General features: G+C 38.5%; 1 protein-coding gene across 1 annotated transcript; it reads left to right on the top strand.

Annotated features, from left to right (window-relative positions):
- The first annotated feature begins 3,634 nt into the window (after positions 1-3,634).
- LOC139871630 (uncharacterized) lies at positions 3,635-15,769 on the top strand. Its single transcript, XM_071859348.1, has 6 exons — positions 3,635-4,531; positions 11,077-11,613; positions 12,004-12,087; positions 12,171-14,835; positions 15,236-15,326; positions 15,440-15,769. The coding sequence occupies exons 1-4, from the start codon at positions 3,707-3,709 to the stop codon at positions 14,637-14,639; spliced, it is 3,915 nt and encodes a 1,304-aa protein (XP_071715449.1). The 5' UTR covers positions 3,635-3,706; the 3' UTR covers positions 14,640-14,835; positions 15,236-15,326; positions 15,440-15,769.
- The last annotated feature ends 149 nt before the right edge of the window (positions 15,770-15,918 follow it).

The raw sequence follows: 15,918 nt of genomic DNA, 5'->3' as shown, positions 1-15,918 counted from the left end.
GAGAAGTTTCATGAAGATATGGGTACACAATTGAAATTGAACACGGCGTATCATCCTCAAATGGACGGTCAAACCGAACGTACTAATCAAACTTTGGAGGATATGTTACGGGCGTGTATTATTGATTTCGTTGGTAGTTGGGATGAGCGCTTGCCTTTGGTGGAATTCTCGTACAATAATAGTTATCATACTAGTATTGGGATGCCACCTTATGAGATGCTTTATGGGCGGAGGTGTCGAACTCCGATTTGTTGGGGTGAAATTGGTCAAAGAGAAATCGAGAGTATCGATTTGGTTTTAGAGATGAATAGTAAGATTGATATGATTCGGGCTCATTTGAAAAAGGCTCAAGATAGACAAAAGTCGTATGCCGACAAACGTAAGCGAATGATCGAATTCCAAGAAGGTGACATGGTGATGCTTAAGGTTTCGCCAAGGAAAGGTATTATTCGGTTTCGAAAACGGGGAAAGTTAGCTCCTCGATTTATTGGGCCATTCAAGGTTTTAGCTCGTGTTGGTGAAGTCGCGTATCGTTTGGAATTACCCGAAGAGCTTGCGAGGATCCATAATACATTTCATGTTTCCCATCTCCGTAAGTGTCTTGCGGATGATTCTTCTTGGGTGCCATTCGATGAGATCGAGCTAAACAATAAGCTAGAGTATATTGAGGAGCCGATTGCTATACTCGATGAGAAAGTCAAAAGATTGAGAAATAAAGAGGTGAGAACTTTTAAAGTTCAATGGCGACGGAGTAAAGGTTCCAAGTTTACTTGGGAGCCCGAGGAGTTTGTGTTAGTTTATCTTCCCTCTTGTCATGCGGCTTGGATCGCGAGGACGCGCTCCGATTCAAGTGGGGGAGAGTTGTAAGACCCTAATAATAATTGTACATCAGTGTAATTATGGTACATGAAGTGTGGGTGACTTTGTATATTAAAACAGAGGTCAGAGAGTGATCTGGGCTGGGTGCGCTCAGCGCACACATAGGGGTGCGCGTGGCGCACTCCTCACTGTAGCCGGGTTTTGCTTATTTTAATTAGATATTTTGATGGGCTTTTTGGTAATTTCACTTGTGGACGAGTTTGAGGCCAGTAGGTCAGATCTTGGGGTGTCATTCACTCCATTTCCAACAATTTCATCCTATTCACTTCAATTTTAGAGAGAGAGAGAGAGAGAGAGTGAGATTCTTGTGTGAGAAAGCTCAAGCAAAGGAAAAAGGAGCTAGTTTTGAGACTTAGCTCGAGTTATAAAGTTGTTCATCTCCTCTCTAGCTACGTTTTGGTCGTAGTGGTATGTTCTAACTTTAATTTCCTTACTTTGATTTTGTGTAAGGGTTAGGGTTTGGGTAAATGGTGAACATAAAACTCATGTTTGGCGATTTTGGGTGTTCTTGGGTAAGATTTAGTCATGTAGACTCAATAGTAACTAACATATGGTTTAAAGTATTAATTGGGGTTTATGAACATAAATTGGTTAGCTAATTACTAGCACACCTAAATGTTTAGTAAATGGGTGTTAGGAGGGTTTGTGGAAGACCCGAAATGGGTGTGTTGACATTAAAGTGATTAAATGAGTAGTTGTTGACCTAGTTGGGCAAGATGGGTGTGAAATGTCATAAGTTTGTGTAAGACGGTGTTGTTAGACCTTAATCACTAGCTTTTAGTGATTGATGATGGGTCTTGACCTTAAATGACGGTTTTGGTAAATGGGGCATTTAATGAAATTAAGTCATTGAATGCACATGTGTAAATTGTTGGCATTTAGTCCAACTAGTTTGTGTGTTAATGGAGTACTTATTATATTAGGTACTTTGCTTTGAAGCTTGCGGAGTTATAAAATCGTCACCAAATTGTTAAGGTGAGTGGAGTAATTATACATGTATGTATATGGTGTATTTATTTGTATGCTATGGTATGACCCACGGAGCCGGGAGTGCCATAGTATGTGTGAGTGTACTATGATGTGAACCACGGAGCCGGTAGCATCATGGTGCACGTGTTGTGATGTGAACCACGGAGCCGGTAGCATCAAAGTGTGAACCACGGAGCCGGTAGCACTATAAAAATTAGGTGTGAACCACGGAGCCGGTAGCACCGAAGTGTGAACCACGGAGCCGGTAGCACTATAAAAGAGTATGACTCGAATGCGTAGTGACGTGAACCACGGAGCCGGCAACGTCATAGCATTACGTATGGTGTGAACCACGGAGCCGGTAGCACCATGACGTGTGTATGGTTAACCATATAGCTTGTGTATGTGTTGTTGTATAGCATAATATATTATTTTGGTGAATATGCTAATGATTATGCTAGTTGTGGTATTTGGAGGTTATTAGCTTATACTCGGAGTTTGTATGCTAATTGTTGTTACTAGCGAATGTTACGGTGTATGTAAGTGTATGCAAGTAGGTATATTATATATGTATATGTATAATTATTGCATTCACTAAGCTTTGCTTACCCTCTTGTTGTTTATCTTTTTATAGGCTCCGGCGGAGACAAGGGTAAGGGCATTCGTATGGATTAGAGATCTCGCTTGTTGTTTAGGGGACGCTTTTGGGATGTGATAGCTTTTGGAGATTGACCAAGACTTGGGTAGTTTAACCCCAAACACCATGCTCATAGTGTCGTTTGGAAATTAAACTAATGTGGTCGAAACTCATGATTTGTACGAAACTCGTAAAACGGCCGATGTGGGCCACGTTTTGTAAAACTCATTTTATGTTTGAATCGTATGAGTTTTTCATATTAGAACATGTTGTGAAAGGCGTTTCGTCAAATTATGTCGGGAAGTGGGAGATCTTTATTTGAAAATTTGCAAAACCGGACAGAACTGATTTGGGGCCTGTGCGCGCCGCGCACCCTGTGGTGGTGCGCGTGGCGCACTCTACTGTTATCAAAAAAAAAATTTTGTTTTGCGTAATCGGTTAGTTATTGGTTTGGGTTGTTATAGTATCGTTATAGTTTGTTTGGAAAATAGACGTTTTAGTTAATATTCTTTATTAAATGAAATGTATGCTACAAAAGCATAAGTTAACAAAACCCACATTATATAAATAATAAATAAATATATAAATATAAATAAATAATAATATGAAATTTGAAAGAATATAAAATGACAAGATTTTGTTATTTACATGTCTCAAAAGTCAAAACAGACCCTAATCAATTTTTATTTAAGTATCAAAGAGTAATACTTCATCCGTTTTATCATAATAGTTAACTAATATTACTTTTTAAATGTCTCAAATTAATAGTTCACTTATATAAATAAATAAAAATAATGATGAAAATGTTTTTTATATCATTAATTTATGTATGTAAGACAAAAAGATAAAAAAAAGTTATTGGTAAATTTTTAGGTAAATAAAAAATACAATATAATAATGTCATTTCTTAAATTATGTATTTTTTATCTGTAAACTACGGAGTATTAAGTTGAAACCGATGGACTAGTAATTAATTAATTAATTTTAATTATTAATTAATTAAAAATAATAAATCAAATAAAAATTTATCATTATCGAATTAGTATTAAAAAATATTAAAGTGCAAATTGTTCTTTTTTTTTTGTCAACTCCCGGTGTTTTCCACTGCAAAGTGTAGGTTCTTCCACCCCTCACCAAACGTTCAAAAACAATTTCTCTCAAAATTACATAGCCCTAAATTCTCGAATCAAATTCCCCAATTTCCTCAAATTGACAAACAATATGGAATCCAAACGTCAATTGATTGATTCCCTTACTTCTCATATCTCTGTTTACAATTCACATTCTTTAATTTCATCCAACCCTAACCCTAACCCTAGATCTTCAATTCTCAAATGGTTTACATCACTCACAATCCACCAACGGCAGTCTCACCTTACAATCCTTGATAAATCATTCACGCAGCTTTTAATTCAGTTGCAATTTAAGCTTAAAAACAACGGCCAAGGTTTGTTTATAATTTTACCTGATATTCCTTCATCAGCAAACCCTAGCATCCCGAGCTTCTGTTTCCGGAAGTCGCACGGATTATTAACTAGAATTAGCGAGAATTCGAAGCCTGAGAAGCTTATTCGTGATTCTGTACAGTTGTTTGATTCCAAAGAAGGTGAACAGTTAGAATCTTGTTGTAGTAGCTGTTTAGATTCTGTTATAGTTAGTAGAGAATTTGTTGAAAATGTGAATGTTTTTGTTGAGGCGATGGATTCGGTTTCGAATGGAGAGTTTTTGAGAGGGGAAGAGAGTGTATTAAGTGGAGGATCATTGGATTGGGTGGAGTTGAATTGGTTGAAATCAAAAGGTTATTATAGTGTTGAGGCGTTTATAGCGAATCGGTTGGAGTTGGCTTTGAGATTGTCTTGGTTGCATTCAAATACCGAGAAGAAGAGAGGGGTGAAGTTGAAAGAGAAGTCTGTTTGTGCTGCTGCAGGTGTGGCTGCAAATGTGTTTTGGAGGAAAAAAGGGTGTGTGGATTGGTGGATGAAGTTGGATGGTCAAACTAAGAGGAACGTATCTCGTGTCGTATTGGGAAAAGCTGCAAAATCTTTGGTACTCTTTTTGTCGATTTATTTATTGTTATCAACTCTCATGCTCTTTCATTTAAGAACTTTATAAATTATTAATCCGCCTACGATTGAAAAATCAATTCTTTTGAAAAGCCAGCATGTTATTAAAACATCAAGTAGAACACATGAGTACATAAGGATCCATTTAGGAGCATGGATCACCTTTACATATTATTCTATACATATTGTCACGACAGTAAGGATCACCTATACGTATTATCACGACTTAAGGATCCTTTTACAAGCACACGAACTACATATTATCACGACAATACAATATGACACGAGAACAACTATTCGACTATCAATCTGAGATGCGAAGTCAGCAGCCCAGGAGCAGACGAGTCATGCTAAACTGAGATGATCGCTTGGATTAGATAACCACATATGCCAATCGAGCTTTCTTCTTCTCACTCTATTGAAATCCATTCGAACGACTTGATTTGTATCTCATTAAGAGCAACCGGAGTGTTCCAACTTCTACCTTGAAACACCCTATTATTTCGGTTTTTCCAAATGAAATACACACAAATCCACTTCAATGCTAGCCAAACCAGTTTCCTGAAGCTTGACATTGTAGAGTTGCCATTGTTTTCGCCAAGAATCTCGATTAGACTGAAGTTTGTAAAGTTTCCCATGTTTCACCATTTAAATGCGATCCTAAACGTCAAGAGCATGTATGCAAAAAATGAGTGAATGCTCCACTGATTCTAACTCTTCATGGCAACTTCATGTCAACGTACACTATGGAGATCAATACCTATCTTGTCTAATTCAATTCTCACGGGTAATCTTTTCTTTAAGGCTCGACACATGAATATCTCTAACTTTTTAGGCACGAGGTTGTTTCGTGCGAGCTATTTGTTCTCAGGATCTGTTTGTCAATTGCAGAAGCCAACACCTTGACCTTAAACTGCCCATCAGAAGTCATGGACCATCGCCAGTTATCGTTGTTCCTGCGATCAAAAGTGAACGACGATAATCGCCAGTTATCGTTGTTCCTGCGATCAAAAGTGAACGACGATAATAAGTTAAGTGAAGCCTCCAGTTTCCCGGATGCGCGTCCTGTAGGTTCTCTTCTCCAATTACAGAGTGCATTTGCCCCAGCTTCTCCATCACACAAATGATATTTGATAGTTGTGTCTTTTTCTTGTTCGAGTCTATATAGCCGCGGAAGTAAATTGCATAGTTTATCTTCTCTGATCCAATGCTCATGCCAAAAGTAAGTAGAGCCGCCATCACCAATTATTTTAGTGAAGGTGTTTTTGAATTGAACCTGCATGTCTTCTATAGATTTACCTGCTGGTATAATATCATGCCAAACACCTAATGTTGAAGGATTTTCATTCTCTAACATTAGCCTACCACTAGAACCATGAATGCTACGAATAACTTTGGTCTAAAGTGTGCGGTTTAGGTTTTGAACCTCCAACACCACTTCCCCAATAATGCAAGATTTTTACTTTTAATGACCCGATGTTTAGCCCCCCATTCTCAAAAGTGTTAATGACATTTTCCCATTTGACCCATGAAGTTTTTGAACCCAATCCCGACCCGCTTCAAAAGAAGGAACGTCTTACACTCTCAAGTTGTTTGATCACACATGGCGGAGCACGAAAGAGCGAGAAGTAGTACAATGGGAGACATGTAAGCACCGATTTAATAAGAGTTGATCTTCCTCCGAATGACATTGATCCACATTTTTCAACCCGAGAGCCTACTATTAAATTTATCTATAACCGGACGTCAATCGTTTAACCTTTTCATTTTCGCACCTATAGGCAAACCAAGATAGATGAAAGGAAATTTACCTACTCGATGGCCCATGTGTTGAGCTAAAGGATTGGGATCCGATGAATCAACTCCCACTCCATGAACACAACTTGTTTGAAAGTTAACTTCTAAACTTGACGCTAGCTCAAAACACTTAAGGAGATTCTGTAGATTAAAAGCATTTGAACAATTCCATTCACCGAAAAAAATAGTGTCGTTCGCGTATTGAAGGTGCGACACTAGCACCTTATCTTTCCCAACTTTTATACCTTTAAAAAGTCCTTTATCCGTTGCTACTTTAACAAGAATATTTAAGCCTTCGGCTGCGAGAATGGAAAGGAAAGGTGAGAGGGGTCGCCTTGTCTTACACCCTTACCGAGCAAAAATTCAGAAGTGGGAGCACCATTAACAAGAATAGAAATGGAGGCTGATTTTAGGCACGTTAAGATCCATCTCCTCCATTTGCAACCAAATCCCATACACTTCATAACATTTAGAAGGAAATTCCAATTGAGACTGTTGAACGCCTTTTCAAAATCCACTTTGAAGATTATACCCTTTTTCCCGATTGGCTTTAAGAAAATCAACAGTTTCATTGGCAATTAGCCAATTAGGGCATCTAATATGAAGCGGCCATTTAGGAAGGCACTTTGCTCCGATCCCACTAAATTAGGTAATACCTTCGGAAGGCGATTAGATAGAATTTTGGCAACTATTTTAGTAATAGCTAACAATAAGGCTAATCGGACAGTAGTCACTAAGTCCGAACGGGTCCGCCTTTTTGGGGATAAGGGTAACGAAGGAAGCATCACAACCTCTAGAAATCTCGCCTTTTTCCCAAAACCACGAAATTGCTTCAACGAGATCACTCTTGATGACATTCCAAAACTTTTTAACGAAATGCATATTGAAACCGTCTGGACCCGTACCCGGTGCTTTCGTACTACCACAGTTCGTTAATGGCATCAAGTATTTCGGATTCTAGAAACTTACTCTCAAGGTCAGCAGCTTCTTCACAGGAGATCAAAGGGTAGTTAAGGTCTTCCAACGAAGGTCTCAAGGAGTTAGGTTCTTCAAAAACGTTGACTGAAATGATTAAAAGCCACGTCTTCAATAGCTTGCGGGTTATCATTCCAAGATCCATTAATGATGAGCCCCCGAATACTACACCTATTATATTTATTTCGAATGACCGAGTGAAAAAACTTCGTATTCTTATCACCCTCAAGAAGCCACCGCACTCGGGCCTTTTGTACATACTCGACTTGGTTTTCTCTTTTTTCTAACTAGCTTTCACGGGCATTTTTCCACATCTCTAGTTCATTAGAATTTAAAGTCCCCAAGTCTGCTTTGAGTTCTTGTGTCTGCGTCAGGTTTTTATGCAGCTCAATCTCGCCCTCTAAATTCCCGAATATCATTTTACTCCATGACCTGAGTGAACCTTTGACACATTTCAGTTTATTCAGAAAGTTTCGATCTTTTCGAGCACCTGGAACAGTAGGTGTGTTCCAAGCATCATTGACGACCCGTTCGATCCCCTCTTCATCTAGCCATGCATCAAAAAACTTAAAAGGTTTCGGGCCATAATTCTTCTCTTCATCCTTTAGAACAATTGGGCAGTGGTCTGAATTCGTTCTTTCCAAAGCCACTGCCAAGAGGTTTTCTCAAAGAAGATAAATTTTTTCTGAAACTAGAAAGTGATCCAATTTACTAAACTTGATGCCGTCCTCACTAACACGAGTGAAAATTCTTCCACCAATTAGTATATCCAATAAATAAACTATTAGAGGCAATGAAGCTATTGAAACGTCTAGCCCTGACTTCATTGGAATCACCACACAAAGCCCAAGCCTCATCTTTATTTGCAAGTACACTTGACAATGAATCCCACAACTTTTGCTTCTTAACATTGTTATGTGGTCCATAGACATTAAGAATGTTAAGAGGAGCACCATTACTTTTCCACATACCCGGGATGCCAATAACACGATTGAATTTTATGACATCAATGGCCTCAAACAATGTAGTGTCCCAAATTAGAAGTTGCCCACCCGATTTTCCAATCATCTCTTGTTGAATAAAGTTGCACTCAGTGGAACCCCAAAGTGATTGAACCCATAAGTCATTAACAGGATGAAGCTTTGTTTCTTGGAGAGCAATCAAACTTGGATTCTCATTCGTAATCAACTTCTTTACCGACCCGAATTTACTATCTTTCCCTGTCCCAGACCCTCTTTTATTGTAAGTGATAATCTTCATTATAAAATGAGATTAGATGAAGAAGAATTAATAGAACTTACTGTGATGAATGCTTCTTCTGTCATTTCAGCTCTAGATGGCAATCAAATTCATAAACCCCCTCGATATTGACTGAATTGTAGGAACAATAGGTATCAATTTTCGCACCGGCGCTCTTTAGACTTGATTTTGCTTGTTTATTCAATTCACCCTTTGAATTCGAACTTGACTTCTGGTGACGTGCACCTGGACATTGGTCCAGAGGGCTGGTCTGGGTCCAAGTCCACATTGACAACCCTATTATTATTATATTTATTTTTATTTTTAATCGATTGGGAATTACCGTTATTAAACTGCACCGTACATGGAGAGTTGCCGTCATCATTAATAGGGTTCTCGAGAATTGTAGCGTTAATTTCTTCTATGCAAACATCATCATTATTGCCTTGGAAACGATTACCCGAGTCCAACATCCCGACTCCTTGTTCCCAGCTGCATGTTTACTCCGGCCATTTTAGCTGGAATTGTGGTCGCCGTTTGCTTTGTTATTTTCCTCATGAACACTAAACTTGAAGAAGTTTTCTTCGTCAACAGAGTAGTCAAACATATCATCCATGAACTCATCATCATCAGACTTGGATGTAGTAGAGTTATTACATTCTAGATTTTCCTGACAATCAAAAGCAACCTGAATCTCCTTGGTTGGATCTTCTTTAACACTGACATAGATCATATTGTTGTCGTCAAAAAGCTTGTCCCATCCTTTAATGTTTACAGTATTACGATATGGATTAGAACCTTCCCTGAAATTAGATTTTGGTTGCCATCGTCAAGATTACAATTCTCCATCTACAAGATTCTACCCCACCATCCAACTATAGATATGAAGGTATCTTCATTCCAATGTAGAACTGGAACACCTCTAATGTCTACCCAAACTAATCGTCCAGAGGACCAATGCGCCTGATCTAATGCCCGAACATTATTGCACCATTTGTACATTGCATGACCTTCATTCTTAAGGATTATATCAGCTGCATTTGATGATTCGCACACTACAAGCACATCTATTCCACCTAAGTGTTTTAGATAAAAATTACACATCCCTTCTGCTTTGCACAAATCTTCGAGTTGATAAAATAGATCCACACCTTTTAGTTCGCAAATGATGGATCGCCCCAACAGATCTCGATTATGTTGTTGTCATCCTTTGATGTTTATAGTTCTGCCATCATTATAATTCATGAAGTCGTTTTTGCCATTCGTATAACCCATCTCCTCCTCCTTGTTCGAATAATCCCTCTTTTCCTCCATTCTTTTTGTGAGTTTAACTCTTAGGTCTTCTTTTGGACTTCTTGCAACTTCACTGAATTTGCGGTCATCCCTGACATTATTTGTATGATACATACGATCATTACTGAAGACACCTTTAGGCTGGTTCACATTGGACGACTTTCGAGCTGACTCGTCTCTTTCCTTAGCCTTGAAGATCCTTATTGGTATACCATTGAATGTGATCTTTTCTAGTGCAGTCAACAACCGATCTGCACTTATTACGTTTGCAACCCTTGCAAAAGCGAAACGATTTCCATTTCTTAATCTTTTCCAGCCACGTAGATATCTCTAATCTCTCCATATGGTTTGAAGGATCTCCACAAATCAGCCGCTGTCCAATTATCCTGGAAATTGAAGAGTCAAATGGATTCCGAATAATCTTGTTAACCGATCTTGAAGTCTGCCATTGTACCGATCCCGCATCCTATCCATGCCGCCACTAAACCTTGCAGATCTCTCAAACCTCACATTCTCTCTCACACACCCCATTTTTTTATCTCTATTGAAAAATCAATTCTTTACTGCTAAATGTTGTGCTATGTGAATTAATTTTGTTTGTTTCATTTGGGGTTTACTAGAATATCACAATTTTAGGTTGCTTTTAATTTTAGGCCGCTTACTCACTGCATGATCATAATGGTGAAGTTTGTAGAATTGTTTGTAATTTTATTTGCTCATGCAATACTGGCTTCTGAACCTTCTGGTTGATGAAGAACACTAAAGGTGTGTTTGGATGTCTGTTTCAATTGATTTTTTTTTTTTTTTTTTTGCAGTATCATTAATTAGTGTCAAGTGTTTGGGCAAATGATTATATTTAGCTTTTGATCACTTGCAATCAAAATAATTAGATTTGGACAATTAAGTATGTTATTCTTTAGAAAACATAATATTGAATTGAGATTAATATGAGCTTACCTGTTATTTCAAGTAATTTGAAAATGCATATCCAAACACTTCCATATGTACAACTGATTTGCATATATACGTTTTACTCTATATATGTGACGTATACGAGCTTTGTAAAGAACTAAAGATTGATATTTATGGTACATTTTGAGTAATCGGGCATTTAGGTTAGTTGAGACTTGAGAGTGTATTCAAGAATATGGCCAATTAATATAATTTTTTTTTGGTATTTTTTTATTATTTGGGCAAAAGTGGCATAACTTTTGAAATCTTCAGACTCATGACATTTTGCATGGAAGAAGGAATGCCATGGAGGATGAGTTGCAGACCATTAGTGGCAGAGATAAACAACCCTTGAGATACAATCGCACTAGTTGGCACCAAGAAACCATTGATACTCTCGAAGGAAAATATAAAGCATCAGAGCTGACTCTATATATTCCTCCTCCCAATAATTTATCATCAATTTTCCATAAGTTTAATCGTCTATTAATTGTTTGTGAGATTTCAACAATGTTATCAACATTTGACCATGATCAATTTGATGAGGAGGCACTGTTCTTTACCTCATTGGGGTCCGTTGGCTCAGTTTCTGATCACATATTAAGGAGATTGCGGGGTTTGCTCATGGTTGTTTCACTGGATTTCACGATACTTGAGCTTGAAGATCTAAAATCAACCAAGTCCATGAAGAAACAAAAACCGAAACCAAAACCTGTTTCTGGTAAGAAGGGGAAATCACGTGATGTAAAAATCCAGAATCCCGTTCAAAGATCTATCGACTGTAATTCCACTCCTAACAAGCCTGCCAAGGTAAACTATTTTAGTCATACATGTTTTTGCCTTCCCTTTGGCATTATGAAGGTTTTTGAAGCCGTAATGCTTTTTTATTAGTATAGGTGGCATTTATGAGTCATTTAATGAGTCACGTTTTTGGGCAATTTCTATGCTCAGATGTATGAGTTGAAAGTAGTCTAAAGTCTATTTTCAATGTATACAACCTTCTTAGGGTTTTACCCAAAGAGTTTGTAGATAATAAATTTGTTCTTGTAATGATATTAAGTGCACTAATCGTTTTATAACCTAAAAACAAATGAAAAAAGTGTTTTGGGGTTGATGTAATACTTCTTGACCCGTTACGCGACTTGCTTTTACTTCCCGTTTTATAGTGTTTTGCATAACTATTGTCCTGTGACTTTTCAGGGGATATTTCAGGTTGCAGGAGATGTTTTGGATATTCAAGAAAACAATCTTAAAACAGAGAGTGCGTCCACATCAGTTGAAATGGTTGTCCGTGTTTTTTTAATGTTAAATACGGATCCTATGTTTTTTTGGTACCAAATGATATGTAACTCATTGAATGTCATCAGGAACATGCTGATGGTCTAATAAACGGAACGGTTCAAAGCACCTCAAAGAAGAATAAGAGAGCTAGAAAGAAACATAAGAAGGACGGCACAAGTAATCGAGTCAAGAATTTCGTTGCCCCTACTGGCCCCACAAAATCCCAGTTACTAACTCACGATCACAAATCAGTATCCGAAATTCCGGACCCCAAAATTCTTCCCAGTGTCACAAGTGTTGTTGACCATCCAGTAGAAGGTGATAATGTATTACCTGCTATTGCACCTGTTGTTGGAAATGATCATATAATTGGAAGTCAAAATGTTAATTTTAACGACTGTGAGCATATTAAAGAAATGGATGCACAATCTTTGGTTACTAGCAAGGAAAAGATAGAACAAAAGCCGGTTGTCTTTCATGATGGTGGGCCTGTTAGCTTTTCAGGTCACCAATCATATGAGTTACCTGGTGTATCGCCGCAATTATCGTTAATAAGCCGGCACGTTACTACCGATAGACTACATCTGGACGTTGGTCACAACTGGCAAAATCATTTCCATCAGTCGGGCTTTCTACACACAGTCAACCATTGGGTCGGTGAAGATAATTTTTCAGTTTCGGGTATGGATTATAGTCAATATTTTGGTGGTGGGGTGATGTACTGGGATTCTTCTGATCACCCGGTTACCAGTGGGCCCACATTTTCCCGCCCACCGTCTCTCAGTTCAGACGATAGCTCATGGGCTTGGCGGGAGGCGGATATGAATCGAACCGTTGATGACATGGTCGCATTTTCATCCTCGTATAGTACAAACGGGCTGACATCACCATCTGCCACGTCATTCTGCTCGCCTTTTGATCCACTTGGTTATGTTATACCCAGTGAGGTTAATGGAAAAATGACGGATCTATCCGATGAGAACGTGACTGGCTCTTTAGCAACATTCCCAGGTGATATTGAAGCGAAAACCGGAGATTTATTTCCATATCCCATTTTACGGCCTATTATAATTCCGAGCATTTCAAGGGATCGATCGCGGGAGTTTAAACGCAGTTATGAACATAGAAGCCCGTGTGTTCCTCCTAGCAGACGGGAAGAACCTAGAATTAAGAGACCACCGTCACCTGTTGTCCTTTGTGTTCCACCTGTTGCTGCTGATTCCCGAAAACAACGCTGTTTTCCTACCGTTCGATCGGGTAGCTCGAGCCCACGGCATTGGGGCGTCAAAGGTTGGTTTCATGATGGAATTAGTTTTGATGAGGCTTGTGTTAGAATGGACGGTAGTGAAGTCGTGTGGCCTTCGTGGCGGAAAAAAAGTCTTTCTGCACGTCAATTGACTCAAACTTTACCCGGAGCGCTATTACAAGATCGTCTAATTGCTATCTCGCAATTAACCCGTGATCAAGAACATCCGGATTTGGTGATTCCTCTTCAAAAACCCGACTTACTCGATTCCAGTACGCGGATAACTTCGCTTCCCGTAATGCATGGCTTACTAAATGATGAGATTGACTCGTTTTGTAAACAGGTTACGAGAGTCAACATGACTAGAAAACCGTATATCAACTGGGCGGTCAAACGGGTTACCCGTTCTCTTCAAGTCTTATGGCCACGGTCCCGAACGAACATTTTCGGCTCTAACGCAACCGGTTTATCTCTACCAACGAGCGATGTTGATCTTGTGGTTTGTTTGCCTCCGGTTCGGAACTTAGAACCGATAAAAGAAGCGGGAATTTTAGAAGGACGAAATGGAATCAAAGAAACATGTCTTCAACATGCTGCTAGATATCTCGCTAATCAAGAATGGGTAAAAAACGATTCGTTAAAAATTGTTGAAAATACCGCCATACCCATAATCATGCTTGTTGTCGAAGTCCCATGTGATATCATTGTTTCTGTTAACCAAGAACAAAACGATACAAACGTGCAATCGATTCGAATCGACATTAGTTTTAAAGCCCCGTCACACACGGGTTTACAAACAACCGAACTAGTCAAAGAGTTGACCGAACAGTTTCCAGCAGCAACACCTTTATCATTAGTTTTAAAACAGTTTTTAGCTGATCGTAGCCTTGATCAGTCGTATTCAGGTGGTTTGAGTTCTTATTGTTTAATTTTGTTGATCACACGTTTTTTACAACACGAGCATCATTACGGGAGGTCGATTAATCAGAACTTTGGAGGTCTTTTAATGGATTTTTTTTACTTTTTTGGGAACGTGTTTGACCCGCGTCAGATGCGGATTTCGGTACAAGGTAGCGGGGTGTATATAAATCGTGAAAGAGGGTATAGTATTGATCCGATTTATATTGACGATCCTTTGTTCCCTGCAAATAATGTTGGGAGGAATTGTTTTAGGATACATCAATGTATTAAGGCTTTTGCAGATGCGTATTCTACTTTAGAGGATCAACTTGATAACATTGATTTGAATAACGGGTCATCATCGTTGAAACTTCTCCCGTTGATTATTCCTAGTGTTGCTCCTCTATAGATATGTTGTCAACTGTAAAAAAGGCTGCTTCCTGATTATAATGGATGGGGGCATTTTGGTAATTTTTCCCTCTTGCAGTCTACTCAGGTTTTTGTGGAGGTTACAATTGCAGACTTGCAGTAACTTGCCTGTACAGTCGATTGGACCCATTTCTGTATTTTTGGTCTCCAGGGTCAGAATGCATATTATGGCTAAGGTATGTTCTACTGAAAACTTTAGGCTATCTTGACTGGTGTAGGTTGTGTTCTTCTTTATACCAGGCCGAACAGGTAATTAAAAAAAGGTTTTAGATGGGCAATTTTTTTATTAGCAAGTAAAAAGAGTTTTTTTTTTTTTTTTTTTTTTTTTGGAATAATATACTTTTTTGTAATTGTAGTTGACAGTTGAGTGTGCAGTAATTAGGTATAAAGATTGTATGTCCATTCTGTAGTGGCCAACCCAACCCGTTTTGACGCATACCCATAAGTATCTGTTATAGAATAAACCCATAATAGCCTGATACCTCATTTTGTTACTTTTATTGGAAACCTTTGTTGAATCTGCGTGACCTCCTAGTTTGGTTATTACTGATTGATTGATTGATATCTGTTGTTCAGCAAATTCGTTTTTGGAGAAATGGGTGCAAACAGTGTTGGTGTTGGTTCAATGATTCTTCATCAAGACCTCTCCTCCTACAGCTCACATAAGGTGACTGACTATCTTATATGAGCCATCACCATGAATCACCTAGCTTAGTTAATGACTACTATTTTTATTAATTTTTACATAAATTAATTAATATAATTATAATTATGCATTAGGCTTTATGGACCATTGGACCTTCTATGGTTTCCTGTCTTCTGGACTACAAACTGATGTGAATGCTTGCTTGATGATATTGGACTTGCTGTAATACGGAAATACGAAACCTGATATCAAGAACATACATCATACATGCAGGCTTTTTGCTCGAAAATGTGTAACCGAGAGTGATATAACCAGAAATTTTTGCATTACAATCAAGTGTATAATCTGTGTTACAAATTGATTATGTAACTTAAAGAATCTTGTATTTCACTCGTATAATAATGTTTGTAAGACATCGAGCAATTGCCGTGCAACCAACAGTGACCGACACCTTTATGTCTAACTAGTCCGGGTCCGGCCCGTGCGATGCGGCGGGGGCTTTCGGCCGGCGTATTCATATTTAACGCAGTTTTTTTACAGAAGGAAAAACGGCACATGTGTTATGCTTCGTTGTTGGTGTCGTCGTCTTTAGTGTTTTTTATAATTAGTCTGG

Source organism: Rutidosis leptorrhynchoides, chromosome 10 (assembly GCF_046630445.1).
Source record: "Rutidosis leptorrhynchoides isolate AG116_Rl617_1_P2 chromosome 10, CSIRO_AGI_Rlap_v1, whole genome shotgun sequence".
In the NCBI taxonomy this organism is placed as follows: Eukaryota; Viridiplantae; Streptophyta; class Magnoliopsida; order Asterales; family Asteraceae; genus Rutidosis; species Rutidosis leptorrhynchoides.
Note: the sequence above shows the minus strand (reverse complement) of the source record. Positions and strands in the feature narration are given on the sequence as shown.

Excerpts from the sequence above, each read along its gene's own strand:
- LOC139871630 (XM_071859348.1), top strand. The coding sequence starts at position 3,707 with ATGGAATCCAAACGTCAATTGATTGATTCCCTTACTTCTCATATCTCT. Across the intron at positions 11,614-12,003 it reads CTCCTAACAAGCCTGCCAAG|GGGATATTTCAGGTTGCAGG; the intron begins GTAAACTATTTT and ends GTGACTTTTCAG. Across the intron at positions 12,088-12,170 it reads CGTCCACATCAGTTGAAATG|GAACATGCTGATGGTCTAAT; the intron begins GTTGTCCGTGTT and ends GAATGTCATCAG.